Source organism: Colobus angolensis, unplaced genomic scaffold, assembly GCF_000951035.1.
Source record: "Colobus angolensis palliatus isolate OR3802 unplaced genomic scaffold, Cang.pa_1.0 Scaffold605, whole genome shotgun sequence".
In the NCBI taxonomy this organism is placed as follows: domain Eukaryota; kingdom Metazoa; phylum Chordata; class Mammalia; order Primates; family Cercopithecidae; genus Colobus; species Colobus angolensis.
The window spans coordinates 565,121-580,569 of NW_012119655.1; the positions used below are offsets into that span (position 1 = coordinate 565,121).

Consider the following 15,449-nt stretch of genomic DNA (forward strand, 5'->3'; position numbering starts at 1 on the left):
TTCTCAGATCTCAACCTCCGTGTTGGAAGATCCACTGCTCTCTTCAAAGCTGTCAGACAGAGTCATTTGCGTCTGCAGAGTTTTCTGCTGCTTTTTTGTTGTTGTTGTTGTTATTGTTGTTGTTGTTTAGCTGTGCCCTGTCCCCAGAGGTGGAGTCTACAGAGACAGGCAGGCTTCCTTGAGTTGCTGTGAGCTCCACCCAGTTCGAGCTTCCCAGCGGCTTTGTTTACCTACTTAAGCCTCAGCAATGGTGGGCGCCCCTCAGCAATGGTGGGCGCCCCCCCCCCCAGCCTCGCTGCTGCCTTGCAGTTAGATGGCAGACTGCTGTGCTAGCAATGAGGGAGGCTCCGTGGGTGCGGGACCCTCCCAGCCAGGTGTGAGATATAATCTCCTGGTGTGCATGTTTGCTTAAAGCACAGTATTGGGGTGGGAATTACCCGATTTTCCAGGTGTTGTGTGTCTCAGTTCCCCTGGCTAGGAAAAGGGATCGACTAGCTCTATCTTAAATGTTCTTTCAACTCACTAAACTATATTGCATTAATTATTCTGCCATAGGAAACAAGATCTATACATAACACTGAGTTACACTGGCCAAGTTCAGAGTAGACAGAATAATAAATGAGCTATCATTTCAGAAATAGGAAATACCACTAAAGACTATGATGACCTAAAATTAAGTTGAGAATGTTAAAGCTGAAGCCAAACTCTTAGGGTAGGAATCAAAGGGTTCAGCCCTACCTAGCTATACAGCTTTACCTCTGCTTATTCCCTGTGCAAATCCCCAGCTTCAGGCAAACTCATTGTACTTAAAAACACTTTGATGATGTAGCCTTAGTTATGCAATTCCTAAGTTTGCCTTTATCCTGTCACCTATAGGAAACCATTGGAGATTTTATAGAAAGGTAATTTAATGACTACTACTACCCCTTCACCTGTAAGTTAAATATGGTCAGATCTTGAACCCTGGTATCCCTGAAGCTGACTGTAATATCCCATGCCCTAACAAATAGAGGCCATTCTCCTTATTTCTCTCCAAATGAGATATTTTAATGTTGGACCTGATTACCAGCATGTGTACCTTTTAGTAGAAGGTGTGCATATTGTACCTAGATTCCAGCAGCTGTTTTAAACCTTTCCTTCGCTTCCTTTGTCTCTTTTCACCATCAGGGAAATCTAATGTAGAGGGACCAGTGGACCTTGTGATTTATATGTGGCCCAGCTTAATAATTTGAGTTAAGAGATTGCATAGAGGTTCGATGTTTGGTGCCAAAAATCATAGTAAATAACATTGATTTTTCTTGGAGTGGCCTATTTATTTTCTAGAAGACAACTTGTCTTTCAAGGGTTTGTGAATTTGGGATATTATCCTTATTTTATTCCATTTGTTGCTTTATTTTATTGGGTGATTAATAACCCATACCACTATGTGTACATCTTTAAGGGTTTCTTTGAGAAAACGCTATTTAAAATATATCCAGAATCCAAACAACTTCTCAACACCTGTGTTGCTACAGTCCTGGTACAAGAACCTATCAGCTGTTGCCTGGTTTACCCTAGTAACCTGCAAATTGGCCTTCCTGTTTCTATTCATGCTTTCCTGCAGTCTCTTCCCAAAACACAGGAGCTAGAATTGTTTTCACCTTTTTATTTTTAAGTACTTTTAGACTTATGGAAAGGTTGCAAAAATAGTACAGAGAGTTTCTGTATGCCCTTCACCCTCATGTTAACACCTTGCATTAACTATAGTTATCAAAAGTAAGAAATTAACATTGGTACAGTACTACTAACTAAACTATTTACTGTGTTTAGATTTCACCAGTTTTCCATTAATGTCATTTTATCCATTTCAGAATCCAGTCTGGGGCCCTATATGGCATTTAGTTTTCTTTCTCCTTAGTCTCCTTTAAACTGTGAACAGTTGTGCTGCCTTGTTTTGATGTCCTTGACGCTTTTGAAGAGTACTAGCCAGTTATTTGTAGAACATCTCTCAACTTGAGTTTCTGTGATATTTTCTCATATTGGGTGGATGTTACAAATTTTTTCACAAGAGTACTACAGAACTTATGTGCCTTTTTTAGTGCATCAGGTTGGGGTACAGGATGTCAATAGGTAACAGGTGGTGGTTTCTGGTCAGAGTATTATCTCCTGTGCTTCTCCACTGTGAATTGCTGTTTTTTACATTCTAATTTTGAAATATCTTGGGGGAGATGCTTTGAGTCCATGCAAATATCATGTTTCTTCTCAAACTTCTGTCCATGAATTTTTAAATTCATCTAGTGCAGTAAGGCAAGAAAAATAAACTGAAGACGTGCAGATATAAAAGAAAAAAAAAGGCCGGGCGCAGTGGCTCACACCTGTAATCCCAGCACTTTGGGAGGCCAAGGCGGGCGGATCATGAGGTTAGGAGACCGAGACTGCCCTGGCTAATACGGTGAAACCCCGTCTCTACTAAAAATACAAAAAAATTAGCCAGGCGTGGCGGCATGCGCCTTTAGTCCCAGCTGCTCGGGAGACTGAAGCAGGAGAATGGCCTGAACCTGGGAGGTGGAGCTTGCAGTGAGCCGAGATTGCGCCACTGCACTCCAGACTGGGCGACAGAGCAAGACTCCGTCTCAAAAAAAAAAAGGGAGGGGGGGGAACTGCCACCATTCATGGATAATACAAATCTACTTTAGACAATCCCAAAAAAAAATTCATGAAAAAGAAAAACAAAACCTAGAACTAATAAGTGAATTTATCACATTTTCAGAATATGGGGTCAATATACAAATTCAATTGTATTTCTGTATTCTAGATATGAACTCTTGGCATTTGACATTTTCTAAAGCACGATTCATAATGGCACCCCCCAAAAAGAAATACTTAGGTATAAATCTAACAAATATGTGTACCATTTGTATGATACAAACTACAAAACTGTCATTGAAAATCAATTACAGAAGACATAAATAGAAATACCATGTTCATGGATTAGGAGACTTAGTATTGTTAAAATGTTTGTTCTCCCAGTAATCAAGACAATATAGAATTGCTAAAAAGAGAGACACACAGAGAAATAGAACACAGTCAATTGGCTTTTTACGAAGATACAAAGGGAACTCAATGGAGAAGGGAAAATCTTTTCAACAAATGGTGCTGGAACTATTGGATGTCTATATGCAAAACACCTTACATACAAATTCGCTCAAAGTGAAATATTTGCAAATTACATTTCTAACAAAGGACTTTTTATAGCATCTATTTGGATCTCAAATTCAATAATATTTCATCTTAAAAATGGGCAAAAGATTATTTAAACAGACACTTTACAAATGAAGATGTATGCACGGCAGATAAGCATGAAAGCATGTTCAACATCATTCGTCATTAGGGAAATGAAAATGAAAACTGCTGTACAATACTGCTACACATCCATTGATATGGCTACCAAAAAAAAAAAAAAAAAATCCCACTAACTAGAAACTAACAATTCTAAATGCTGACCAGGGTTCAGAATAACTCTGAATGCTCTGAATCCTGGTACACTTGCTCTGAAAACCAATTTGGTGGTTTCTTATAAAGTTAAACATGTGACTTAGTACATATCCCAGCAGTTCCACTCTTGGATATTTACTCAAGAGAAATTAAAACTTATGTTCATTTAAAGCTTATATATGAATGTATTGGCAGCCTTAATAATTGCCCCAACTGGAAGAGTCCTTCAATAAGTGAATGATTAGACCAGTAGTGGTATACCCATACAGTGGAATACTATTATGTATCAACATGGATAAATCTTAAATGTCTTTTTCTTAAAATGTTAAGCAAGAGCCAAGAAAGATCAAGCTCAAAAACCTGCACACAGAACAAATCAAAGCCTTACAGTGTTCATATGTGTATCCCCACTGAAATATAAACTTCATAAATGTAGTGATTTTTATCCGTTTGTTCATTTGTATTTGTTGACTGAAGAAAGTAGATATTAATACTGCTGGTTTACAGTTGAGGAAACATCTCAAAGAGGTTAAGTTACTTGGTAAAGTAGATAACAAGCTGACTCCTACCACATTGCTTCTCACCATCACATTTCTGGATGCTACTTTTGGCTTAGCATAGTTTCAAAATTTGTCCATGGTTCTAAACTCTGACATGCATTATAATCAACTGGGAAGCTTTTAAATTTCCCACTCTGGCCTCGTCCCCCTTAAGACCAGTTGAAATCATCTCCTCAGGTGATTCTGATGCACAGTGACAAAATAACCATTGGTCAATAAATGCATGTTGACTGGGTGAATGAACAAGTTGAGAGCTTAGTATTTCATCTGCCCACATGCTTTTTGTCCACTGACTTTTCTTTTTTCTGCTGTCTTGTTTTCTTTCTTTACCTTACCCTTTGAAAGTTAAGTCTGGCTCTATCACCCAGGCTGGAGTACAGTAGCACTATCTCGGCTCACTGCAACTTCCGCCTCCTGGGCTCAAGCCATTCTTCCACCTAAGCCTCTCAAGTAGCTGGGACTACAGGGGTACACCACCACACCTGGCTAATTTTTGTATTTTTTGTAGAGACAGAGTTTCGCCATGTTGGCCAGGCTGTCTTGAACTCCTGGGCTCAAGCAATCCTCTTGCCTCAGCCTCCCAAAGTTCTGGAATTACAGGCGTAAGCCACTGTGCCCAGCCCATCCTCTCCTTTTCTTGAATTATTATTACAGTAACCATTAGAGCGTTTCTTTGGAATTTGAGCTTCCTGGAATCTTAGAAACTCATCTGTTTGATTTCAGCCTGCAGTGGGATAGGGTTGTGTGGGGACCTGCTGCCTGAACTTCCTGCCTGTTTCTCTACTGGCTAAAGAGTTTAGTTATAGATTTAAGGTTGTTGTTATCAGTAGTGCAGATAATTGCAGAAGACTAAATTGTGTATGTGTATGAAAGTGTGTGTGTGTGTGTATATATATATTGGGACCTGCTGCCTGAATGAACTTTCTGCTTGTTTCTCTACTGGCTAAAGAGTTTAGTTGTAGATTTAAGGTTGTTATTATCAATAGTGCAGATAACTGCAGAAGACTAAATTGAGTATGAGTGTGTGTGTGTGACCCATATCCAGTTAAAATGAAGAATGGGAGTGAGTTATATACTTCTATATAGTTACTATTTTTACTAAAAATATTTTTATGAGAATAGTTGAATTAGGATTTGGTTATTTATTTCTGAAGAACTTCATCTTCTGTAAAAGATTTCTAGGAGTAGTTTGTTAATTTAAGTACTGTTGAGTTTTTGTTACAGATTATTAACCTATCAATGGTGCAATTGGGAGACAGAGATTTGAAGCTAGAATTATACACTTATTTGTGGGAGTTGAAAGTCAAAATAATTGAAGCCATGGAGATAGAAAGTAGAAGAATGGTTACCAGAGGCAGGGAAGGGTTGTTGCAGGGTGAAGGGGAACTGGGGATGGTTGATGGGTACAAAAAAAAAAATAGAGTGATTAAGATCTTGCTATCACAGTAGAGTGATTATAAAATTTATTGTACATTTAAAAATAACTATAAGAATATAATTGGGCTAGGTGCAGTGACTCACACCTATAATCTCAGCATTTTGGGAGGCCAAGGTGGGCAGATCACCTGAAGTCAGGAGTTCAAGACCAGCCTGGCCAAAATGGTGAAACCCCGTCTCCACTAAAATACAAAAATTAGTCAGTTGTGGTGGTGTATGCCTGTAGTTCCAGCTACTCAGGAGTCTGAGGCATGAGAATCGCTTGAACTTGGGAGGCGGAGGTTGCAGTGAGCTGGGATTGCACTGCTCCACTCCAATTTGGGCAACAGTGCAAGATCCCGTCTCAAAAAAAAAAAAATTATAATCGGTTTGTTTGTAATACAAAGGACAAATGCTTGAGGTGGTGGATACCCCATTTACCCTGGTGTGATTATCATGCATTGCATGCCTGTTTCAAAATATCTCATGTACTCCCCAAATATATACACCTACTATGTATCCACAAAAGTAAAAATTTTTAAAAAGAAAGCTAGAGTTATAAAGGCATTCACAATTAAAAGTTAATCAGAAATTAAGTAAAACTTTCTGGAGTCCATCAACAGGCTACAGTTTTCTTTTCTTTTTTTTTTTTTTTTGAGACTGAGTCTCACACTGTGGCCCGGGCTGGAGTGCAGTGGCATGATCTCAGCTCACTGCAAGCTCCACCTCCCAAGTTCAACTGATTCTCCTGTCGCAGCCTCCTGAGTAGCGGATATTACAGGCACCCACAACCATGCCCAGCTAATTTTTTGTATTTTTAGTAGAGACAGGGTTTTACTGTGTTGGCCAGGCTGGTCTTGAACGCCTTGACCTCGTGGTCCACCTGCCTCAGGCTCCCAAAGTGCTGGGATTACAGGCGTGAGCCACCGCGCCCAACCCAGGCTACATTTTTCTTCTTCTCATTAAATACTTATCAAGTGCTGTGCTTTACTACTCAGATGATGAAACCTTGCCCCAGTTTTTCTGTAAAGAATTAGAAGGCCAAAATAAGGAATTCTTTTTGCCTCTTTGGTACTCCAATGCTTGCCTTATGAAGCTCTATACATAGACATATTTTGGAGTTCCAGAAATATTACTTGAGGTTTTGATTCAAACAAAGAGAGAACAATCACCTCAGGCAATAATAGCTGTGGCTAGGGAAAAGGATACATGTGGCAAATTTCTAGGCAAGGTTTGTGAAGATAAATCTGAGGGGAATTGAGCTGTGACCATTTAAATAATGCATTTCTTAGTGACTTTCAGGCTCATCGATCAAAATTTTAAAATGAAACAGATATGAAAATAACTGAAAGCCACAAAATGACTTCTCAATGCCATTATCCTTTTCAACTAACAGTAATATTTAATGCACATTTAGAGTATTATTGATTTTTTTTAAAAAACTTGTTACTTTGAATGAGTACCCCATAACATTACTTTCTTAGATATTTATTTTTTTACTTCTTAAATACAAATTATTTTTCTTATAGAATATTTCACTAAAGTGCTAATGTAAATCTCAGAAAATGTGCTATTTATTAATCTAATCCAGAACTCTGAAAATGTTTATAATTTGAGTTGTATTCTATCAAGGACCAAAACAACTGAAAGTTTCCAAATAGTAGCTGTATTATATTATGTATAGTGTGGGAGAGAACGATTTGCTCCTCTTATTCAAGATGAAACAATAAAAGTGTAATATTTTAGGCTAAAGGTTTAGCAACTCTCTGAAAAATTAAAAACTTAATTATGTCATATGATCCAATTAATGTATACATGTTTATGTTGTGTATATGCATATGTATTTTATACAAACAAACACACACATACACATTTAAATAGTGTAGTTGTGTATCAGAATGCTACCAGTGGTTTTCTTGCAGTAAACCATGAGCTTTTAAATTCTTTCTTTGTTCATATATTCAAAAAGTTCTACTCTATGTATGTATTTGCATATTTAAAATAAAAAAATCAATAATAAAGAACCCTTAAAAAACCCAAATGGTGACCTCATTACATACAGTAATGGGCCAGAAACTGTGCTGCTATAGTAAGTAGGTAGTTAATGCCTACCTCCAGAATAGGCTTGACAGACATCTTGCCCTGATATTTAGCTTCAGGGTTCCAGAAGCCTTTTATAGAGTGGTGTCTGCATGTTGAAAATCACATAAAGAGCTTAAATACCTATGCCTGGGTGCTTCCGCTAGGGACTCTGATTTTTGTTATGAGATGTAGTTTGGTCAGTAGGACTCTGAAGTTCCCCAGGTTATTATAAGATACAACCAAGGTTGAGAACTACCCTATACAAAGCCTATGTTGAACACTGTGCATGTTATTTTCACCTCTGTTTGTTGTTGTTATTGTTGTTGTTTGTTTTGAGATGAGATCTCACTATGTTCCCCAAACTGGTTTCGAACTCCTAGGTTCAGGTGATCCTCCTGCCTCACCCTCTTGAGTAACTGGGATTATATAGGCATGTGCCACCACACCCTTCACCTATTTTTTTTGTTGTTGAGACGGAGTCTTGCTCTGTCGCCCAGGCTGGAGTGCAGTGGCTGGATGTCAGCTTACTGCAAGCTCCGCCTCCCGGGTTTACGCCATTCTCCTGCCTCAGCCTCCGGAGTAGCTGGGACTACAGGCGCCCGCCACCTCGCCCGGCTAGTTTTTTTTTTTTTTTTTTTTTTTAGTAGAGACGGGGTTTCACCATGTTAGCCAGGATGGTCTCATTAATAGAGTAACATGAAAGACTGTTGTATTCTCTGCCTCTAAGTTTTCCTCCCTCTATTCTATCTTCTACATTGTCACAATAATTTTCTAAAGCATGAAATAATTGTATCATTGCCCTGCATGAAAGCCTTTAATTATCTATTCTTTTCGGGTTAAAGTGTAAGTTCCTTATCTGGTCCCAACCTATTTTTTGTTTTATCTCTTGTTAGTCTAATGCTAGAGATGCAGAACTCTATTCATACTTAACTGTTCCTTCTGTAGGCCTTTTTTTCATACGTGCCTTTGCATATGCTGTTTTCTTTGTCACTCGTTTTCATCATAGCTCAAGAATAGATCCAGAAACAACGTTTATTGGAATAGAATGAAACTAGCATTTATTGGACTCATTAACTAAGGACCGTACTAGGCACTTTAAGTAACTCTTACAATCCTCATAGCCATACCTAAGAAATGGTCATTTTCCATGCTGTACAGATGGGAATCTGAGGCTTTTAGGGGATGAGTAACTTGCTTAAAATTACACAACTAGTTGTAGGCAAATATGGTATTTTGAACTTCGAGTCCAGTGTTTGTTTCTATGGCCTTCCCCCACCCACTTCACATTGCTTCAGTAGTAAATAAATTAGCAATCACATTGCCCATGTGATGATTATCATAACCTCTTTCCAAACATAGTATGCATAAACATTTGATGTTTTCATACTTGTTTTGAATTCTGTATAGCAGAAAGAAATAAATTTAATGGTCTTAAATGGTAGAATAATCACTGTATTGTTCTGTGTATTATCAATTTTAGTACTTTTCTGTGATGATCTGAGTATCATTGAATTGTGTATTCCTGTATGTTTACATTTTAAGTCTTTTCTGTGATGTCCTCATAAAGTACTGAGCACTTTCACTTTTCCTTTGCTGCATTTTAATGCCTCTTCTGCAGTTCTTGTTTGGGCAAAATTTCCTACATTTTTCACTATCCTACAAATTGGCTGAGTAAGATTTATACATAATTTATACAGAAATTAAAGTGTTTTCAACCATAAAATTCAGTCAAGCTCATTTTCTGCCCATGTGAAGAGGAAAATTGAAAAGTTACATATGTAGATAATTTTTGTAATCCAAAGGACAGCCTGTGAAACCTTAACAGTCTCTGTGTGGGAAAGTGTTACAGTTTAACAAGAAGTTAATTTGGACAGTGCTAAAACTTTGAGATTTTTTTGGCTGTTAAGATAAATTTGGTAAAATGTAATATAGTTGGTTCCCTTATTGATGATTCCCAGATTTTTTTTAGTGTTCCTAATTGTGTTACTGTTTCTTTTATGATTGTTTTACATCTAATTTGAATAACTTTTCCTTCATTAGAATGTGAAAGATGTTGCAGAAGTGTTCCAGAAGTGGCTGAAGATAGAAGGAAAGAAGTGCCACTGCCTATCAGAAAAAACAAAACAAAACAAAACATGGGAAATACAACCACCAAATTCCGTAAAGCACTCATCAATGGTGATGAAAACCTGGCCTGCCAAATATATGAAAACAATCCTCAGCTAAAAGAATCTCTTGATCCAAATACATCTTATGGGGAGCCCTACCAGCACAATACTCCATTACATTATGCTGCTAGACATGGAATGAATAAAATTTTAGGGTAAGTATTACTATAAACTAATTGGTATTAGGGTATTACCGTAAACTAATTGGTAACAAAGTGGTGAAAGAAAAAGGAACTATGATTTTTGAAAATACAGACATACACAGACACGATATATATACAAACACGTGCATGTAATATGGTCTTGTAGTGAATTAAACTTTCTAAAACCAAATATTTGATATGATTTTCTTTATTATGATTTAGTAAAATTTTCTTTATTATATCTGAATTAGTCCAAAGCTTTTAATAGTGAGATAGGTTCATATGTTCTTGTTACTATAAATATATTTTGATCCTCAATATTTCATAGTATGAATTCTTGGTAATAATGTATTTAATTTATAACATTTCAATTCTAGAACAGTGCTTGTCAGCTGTCAAACAAATGCAGAGAATGGTGCCAAAGGCAAAGTTCTAAACTCTTGATTAGCTATTTTTAGTTAAAAAATGGGTGCATTTGCCTTTTCTAGTCATGATCAGTTTGAATTTCCTTTCTTTTAATGGGATTCAGTTACTTGAAAAGACGTTTCTTTTTTTTTTTTTTTTTTTTTTTGAGACGGAGTCTTGCTCTATCACCCAGGCTGGAGTGCAGTGGCCGGATCTCAGCTCACTGCAAGCTCCGCCTCCCGGGTTCACGCCATTCTCCTGCCTCAGCCTCCCGAGTAGCTGGGACTACAGGCGCCCGCCACCTCGCCCGGCTAGTTTTTTGTATTTTTTAGTAGAGACGGGGTTTCACCATGTTAGCCAGGATGGTCTCGATCTCCTGACCTCGTGATCCACCCGTCTCGGCCTCCCAAAGTGCTGGGATTACAGGCTTGAGCCACCGCGCCCGGCCGAAAAGACTTTTCTAAAATCCAAACATTTTCTTAAAACTGAAAATACTAAGAAACTTTAAAAAATGTCTATTCAACGAGAAAGCTTTAGTGATATAGCAAATCTGTTTATATGAAGATTCTTACCTAATCACATGGGAATTACATTTGATATTTACTAGCTTATAAAATAAAAGGAACAAAGAATAGAACAGTAATTACAAAGCAAGGTTAATTTTTTTAGAAGTAGATTATGCAGGTATAGAAGTCTGATGCTAGAAGGGAACGAAAAAAATGCTTATTTTCTTATGCAGTGAAATATAATTCTAGAACTAGTCTTCAAAGCTTTTTTGAACTTGATAAAAAAAAATTAATGTTCAGCCTTTTTCCTGTTTCTTCCATGTACAAATTATTGTTCCAGTTAAGCTACTTTTTTTGCTATCTCCAAAACATGCCATGAGGGTTCTGTCTGCCATGTTCATACTGCTCTCTTGGCCAGGAGTATCCCCCTCTTTCTCACTCCTCTCACTTTTTCCTTTCTTACCTATTTTTTTTTTTTTTAATAGAAACAGGGTCTTGCTCTATCACTCAGGCTGGAGTGTAGTGGTGTGATCATAATTTGCGGTAACCTCAAACTTCTAGACTCAAGCTATCCTCCTACCTCAGCTTCCCAAGTAGCTAGGACAACAGGCATGGGCCACCATAGCCAGCTAATATTTTGTGTATTTTTTGTAGATCTGGGATCTTGCTGTGTTGCCCACTCTAGTCTTGTACTCCTAGCCTCAAGCCGTCCTCTCTCACTTGGCCTCCTAAAGGGTCTTTTTTATCTAAATTTTACTCTTCAAGATCTTGTGTGTGCCACAGCTATCTACTTAAGTTGTCATAACCCATAGGAACCTCTGTCTTTTTAAAAAAACTTTTATGGCTCTTCATCATTTGTTTGTTTGCCTCACATATTTGCTGTACATTACCTATTATGTTCTACAATTTTGTATAGCTTCTCTCTGCCTACCTATATTAACAACTTCTTTTAAGGTATCTTCTTTGTACATCTAGCATCTAGCATAGTATTTTACACAGAGTAAATAGAAGTTCTATAAAATCATTACACAAAGAAATATTTTTATTAGGATTTATGAATGAGAAAAATTTCATAAATAATTTAGATCATCCAGGCCTATGACTTTATTAGGTTTATCTTGATTTGTATAGGTATTTCTTTTATCTCATTTTTTTGCTTTTATCTTTCATTTTTATTTCTCTAAAAATACTTAGAAGCCACCTCCAGCTTAGCTTGTTTAACATTTTATATTTTCCCTTCCAAAACTGGGCCTTCCCCCTGTTAATGACACCAGCATATTATGCTGATGAAATAATGGCAAATGTTTATTGAGGGCTTACTGTTTAATAGAGCTATTAACAGTGCTGTACATGCATTATCTGAATCCTCATTACAATTTTATGAGGTAGTTTATTGTCTGTACTTTGTAGGTGAGAAAACTGAAGCACATTAAGGTCTCACAACTTGTAACTGGCAAAGCTTGTTGCCCAGGTAGATGACTGTAAGCTTTGGGCTCTTAACCACTGTACTGACAGCCTCTTATTTCTATAGTCATATCAGCTATGTGTCAGGGCTGCATGTCACTTATTAGCAAAGCAAATTACTTAGTCACTCTGGACTGCAGTTTTCTTACCCGTATAATGGATACTTACCTTACAGAACTTCCAGGACAATTAAACAGTTAGTGTGTTATATGTCTATTATGCTGCCTAACATACAATATACACTTGCTAATGTTTATTACTTCTCACCATTATAATCCTTACTATCTTTAAATCATCCTTGATTTACTCTTCTCCTTTACTACCATGCTACTAAGTTCACTAAGTCTCACTCTTGGATATACTTCTTTCCATTTCTTTTACCCTAAACTTAGTTCACTCTTAATCATCCCCTGCTCCTAGTACTTAAAAGTATCTGGCCTCTAAATGGTCTTTTTTACAATTCTTTTCCTCTTATAGTCTAATGTCCAGATTAATTTTACTAAAGCATATGCTTTTAGTGTTCTTTCTGTCTTGAGAAACTTATAATACCTTGTTTTCTACATTATATTCTATTTGGCTTTCAAAACTCTCTTTACTTCTGCCTTCATTCTACTCAGTAAGCCTGTTCTCTTGTTACTTTCTAACATGATCTTGCCATTCAAACTGGTTGATTGACTTCCCCCTTACTTTTCCCCCTTTTAAGAATGCTACCCACTTAGCTTCATTCCAGTTGTTTCTGGATTCTCAAATGGCTTCTCTCTTCTCTAATTACCTGTCCTTTAAGTCCTAACTCAGTTTCTGCCTTATTTGTGAATTCATCCCCAACTACTCTGACCTGCAGTATTCCTTCTGTTCTCTGAAATTCCTACAATTTACATTTAAAATCATATTATTATTATTATTATTACTAAACTCATCTCTGCTAGAAGGTAAATATTATAAATACAGTGCTAGACACCCAGTTTGTTCTCAATAGATTGTGGATTACTAATAATCTATTAAGGCTTTTTAACATGACCTTTTTGTTTTGTTTTATTTAAGTTGAACATTTTAAGTGAAATTATAAAACTGTTGATATATTACAAAACTTCTAATATTGGATACTTCAGTAATTTTTAATATCAATTATTATATATAATTGATTAAAACTTATTTATAATACCAATAGAAAAGTATTTAAATATTGTTATTACTAAGGTTATGTGTATATTTTAACATAAACCAAATGGTAAAATACTTTTTAACCCTTTATAGTAGAGTTTACAAATATACTTCATGTAAGTGGAAAACATTATATAAGAAAGTCATTTAGTCCAGTGATTCTTAAAATATGTTCTGAGGACTCCTGGATCCTGAGATTCTTTCAAAGAGTGCATGAAGTTAAAACTATTTTTATAATTATACCAAGATGTTATTTGCCTTTTTTACTGTGTTGGCATTTGCAGTGGTAGTGCAAGGAATAGAGGATAAAAATGCTGGCACCTTTAAGATGAATGAAGGTAGTTGCACCAAACTGTATTAGTAATCATTGTATTCATCACTGTTAGTTTAAAAAAAAAAAAAGAGGCAGTTTCCTCTAAAAAAATCTTCAATTAAAACAGTCAAATTAATTTTAATTAATCTCCATCCTGAAGTAACACATCTTTTTAATATTCTGTGACAACTTCAAAGTATGATAAAGCATTTCTGCTACATATCAAAATACGACAATGACTCTGAGGAAACGCACCTGTGCTGTTGTTTGAATTGTGAGTTGAACTGCGTACTTTTTTAATGGAACACCATTTTACAACTAGCAACAAGAAGAAAACAATGGTTGTTCAGACTTGGGTACTTAGCTAACATTTTCTTGAAAATGAATTGAGTCTGTCAATTCAGGGACAACTACTGCCAGTTATTTGTTGCTAATGATAAAATTTGAGCTTTCAAGTGATTATTAAAATCCAGGAAAACTTGTATTCACTACCTTCAGCTCAACAACTTCTCAATACACACTTTTCTGATAAAATTGACGATTATAGCTTTTTATATTATTTAATGAAATGTGACATCTGGAAGATCTGCATAACTCAGTGAATCAATATTTTTGTGAAGATCAGTGTGTGATTTTTTAAAATTATGTATGGTTGAAGAATACATTCAAAATGTAAGATAGACCAATGGACTTTAACGTAACAGTGCAAAAAGGACATTGATACCATTTCAGATACTACATTGCAACTAATCTTTGAGAAATTACTGATGTTGAATTTTTGATATAGTATCAAATATGTATATTCACTATTATCTGAGACAGATATTTAAAAACATTTCTCCCTTTCCTAACTATATAAAGAAAGGCTGGATTTTCTTTATATAGTTAAACCAAAACAATTCATTACAACAGATGGAATCCTGTGAAAATCCAGCTGTCTTCCATTAGACTAGACATTAAAAGAGATTTGTAAATATATAAAACAATGCCACTCTTTTCACTTAATTTTTTAAAATATAGTTATTTTTATTTTAAAATGTTGTGTTAATGTATAATGGGTTTATTTTTAAAATTAATGTATAAACCATACAAACAAAAACTCTTAGGAACTTACAGTAATTTTTTTTTTTTTTTTCTGAGACAGGGTCTTGCTCTGTTGCCCAGGCTGGAGTGCAGTGGCACAATCACAGCTCACTGCAGCCCCGAACCTCAGGCTCAAGCAATTTTCCTGCCTCAGCCTCCCAAGTAGCTGGGACTACAGGCGTGTGCCACTATGTCTGGCCAACTTTTTTTTTTATTTTGTAGAGATGGAATTTCGCCATGTTGGCAGGCAGATCTTGAACTCCTGAGCTCAAGTAGTCCGCCCTTCCTCGTCCTCCCAAAGTGCTGGGACTACAGGCATGAGCCACCACACCTGGCCAGTAATTTTTTAAATTGTATAAGAGTCTTGTAACCTAAAATGTTTTAAGAACTGCTGATCTGATTCCTCCAAGCAGAAATGTATCTGTCTATCCCTGTCATAAGGTTATCATTTTATTGAATGAGTATTTAAAGACCTACAGGAAATACGATTGTATATTCTCTTTTACTTACCAGTTTGGGTTACTTTTATGATACTTAACTTTATACTTATGTTTTTACATCTTCTACCGAAAGTTTTCGGATATTTTCTTTTTTGTTTTCTGTTTTGAAGAACAATGGTTCATAATTTTTTAATTAAAGCTTTTAACATATTAAGCTAGAAACAGAAATTACCT

At 36.2% G+C, this 15,449-nt stretch overlaps 1 protein-coding gene across 2 annotated transcripts in view; it reads left to right on the forward strand.

Annotated features, from left to right (window-relative positions):
• Positions 1-15,449, forward strand: part of ANKIB1 (ankyrin repeat and IBR domain containing 1) — a 165,118-nt gene that overhangs the window by 48,092 nt on the left and 101,577 nt on the right. The window contains exons 1-2 of one of the 2 annotated variants that reach the window (XM_011963244.1): positions 9,155-9,203; positions 9,573-9,855. In XM_011963244.1, the coding sequence (XP_011818634.1) occupies positions 9,668-9,855 (188 nt within the window). In that variant the 5' untranslated portion in view covers positions 9,155-9,203; positions 9,573-9,667. Of the gene's footprint in view, positions 1-9,154; positions 9,204-9,572; positions 9,856-15,449 lie in introns of those variants that run through there. The other variant, XM_011963243.1, reaches the window with a different exon arrangement.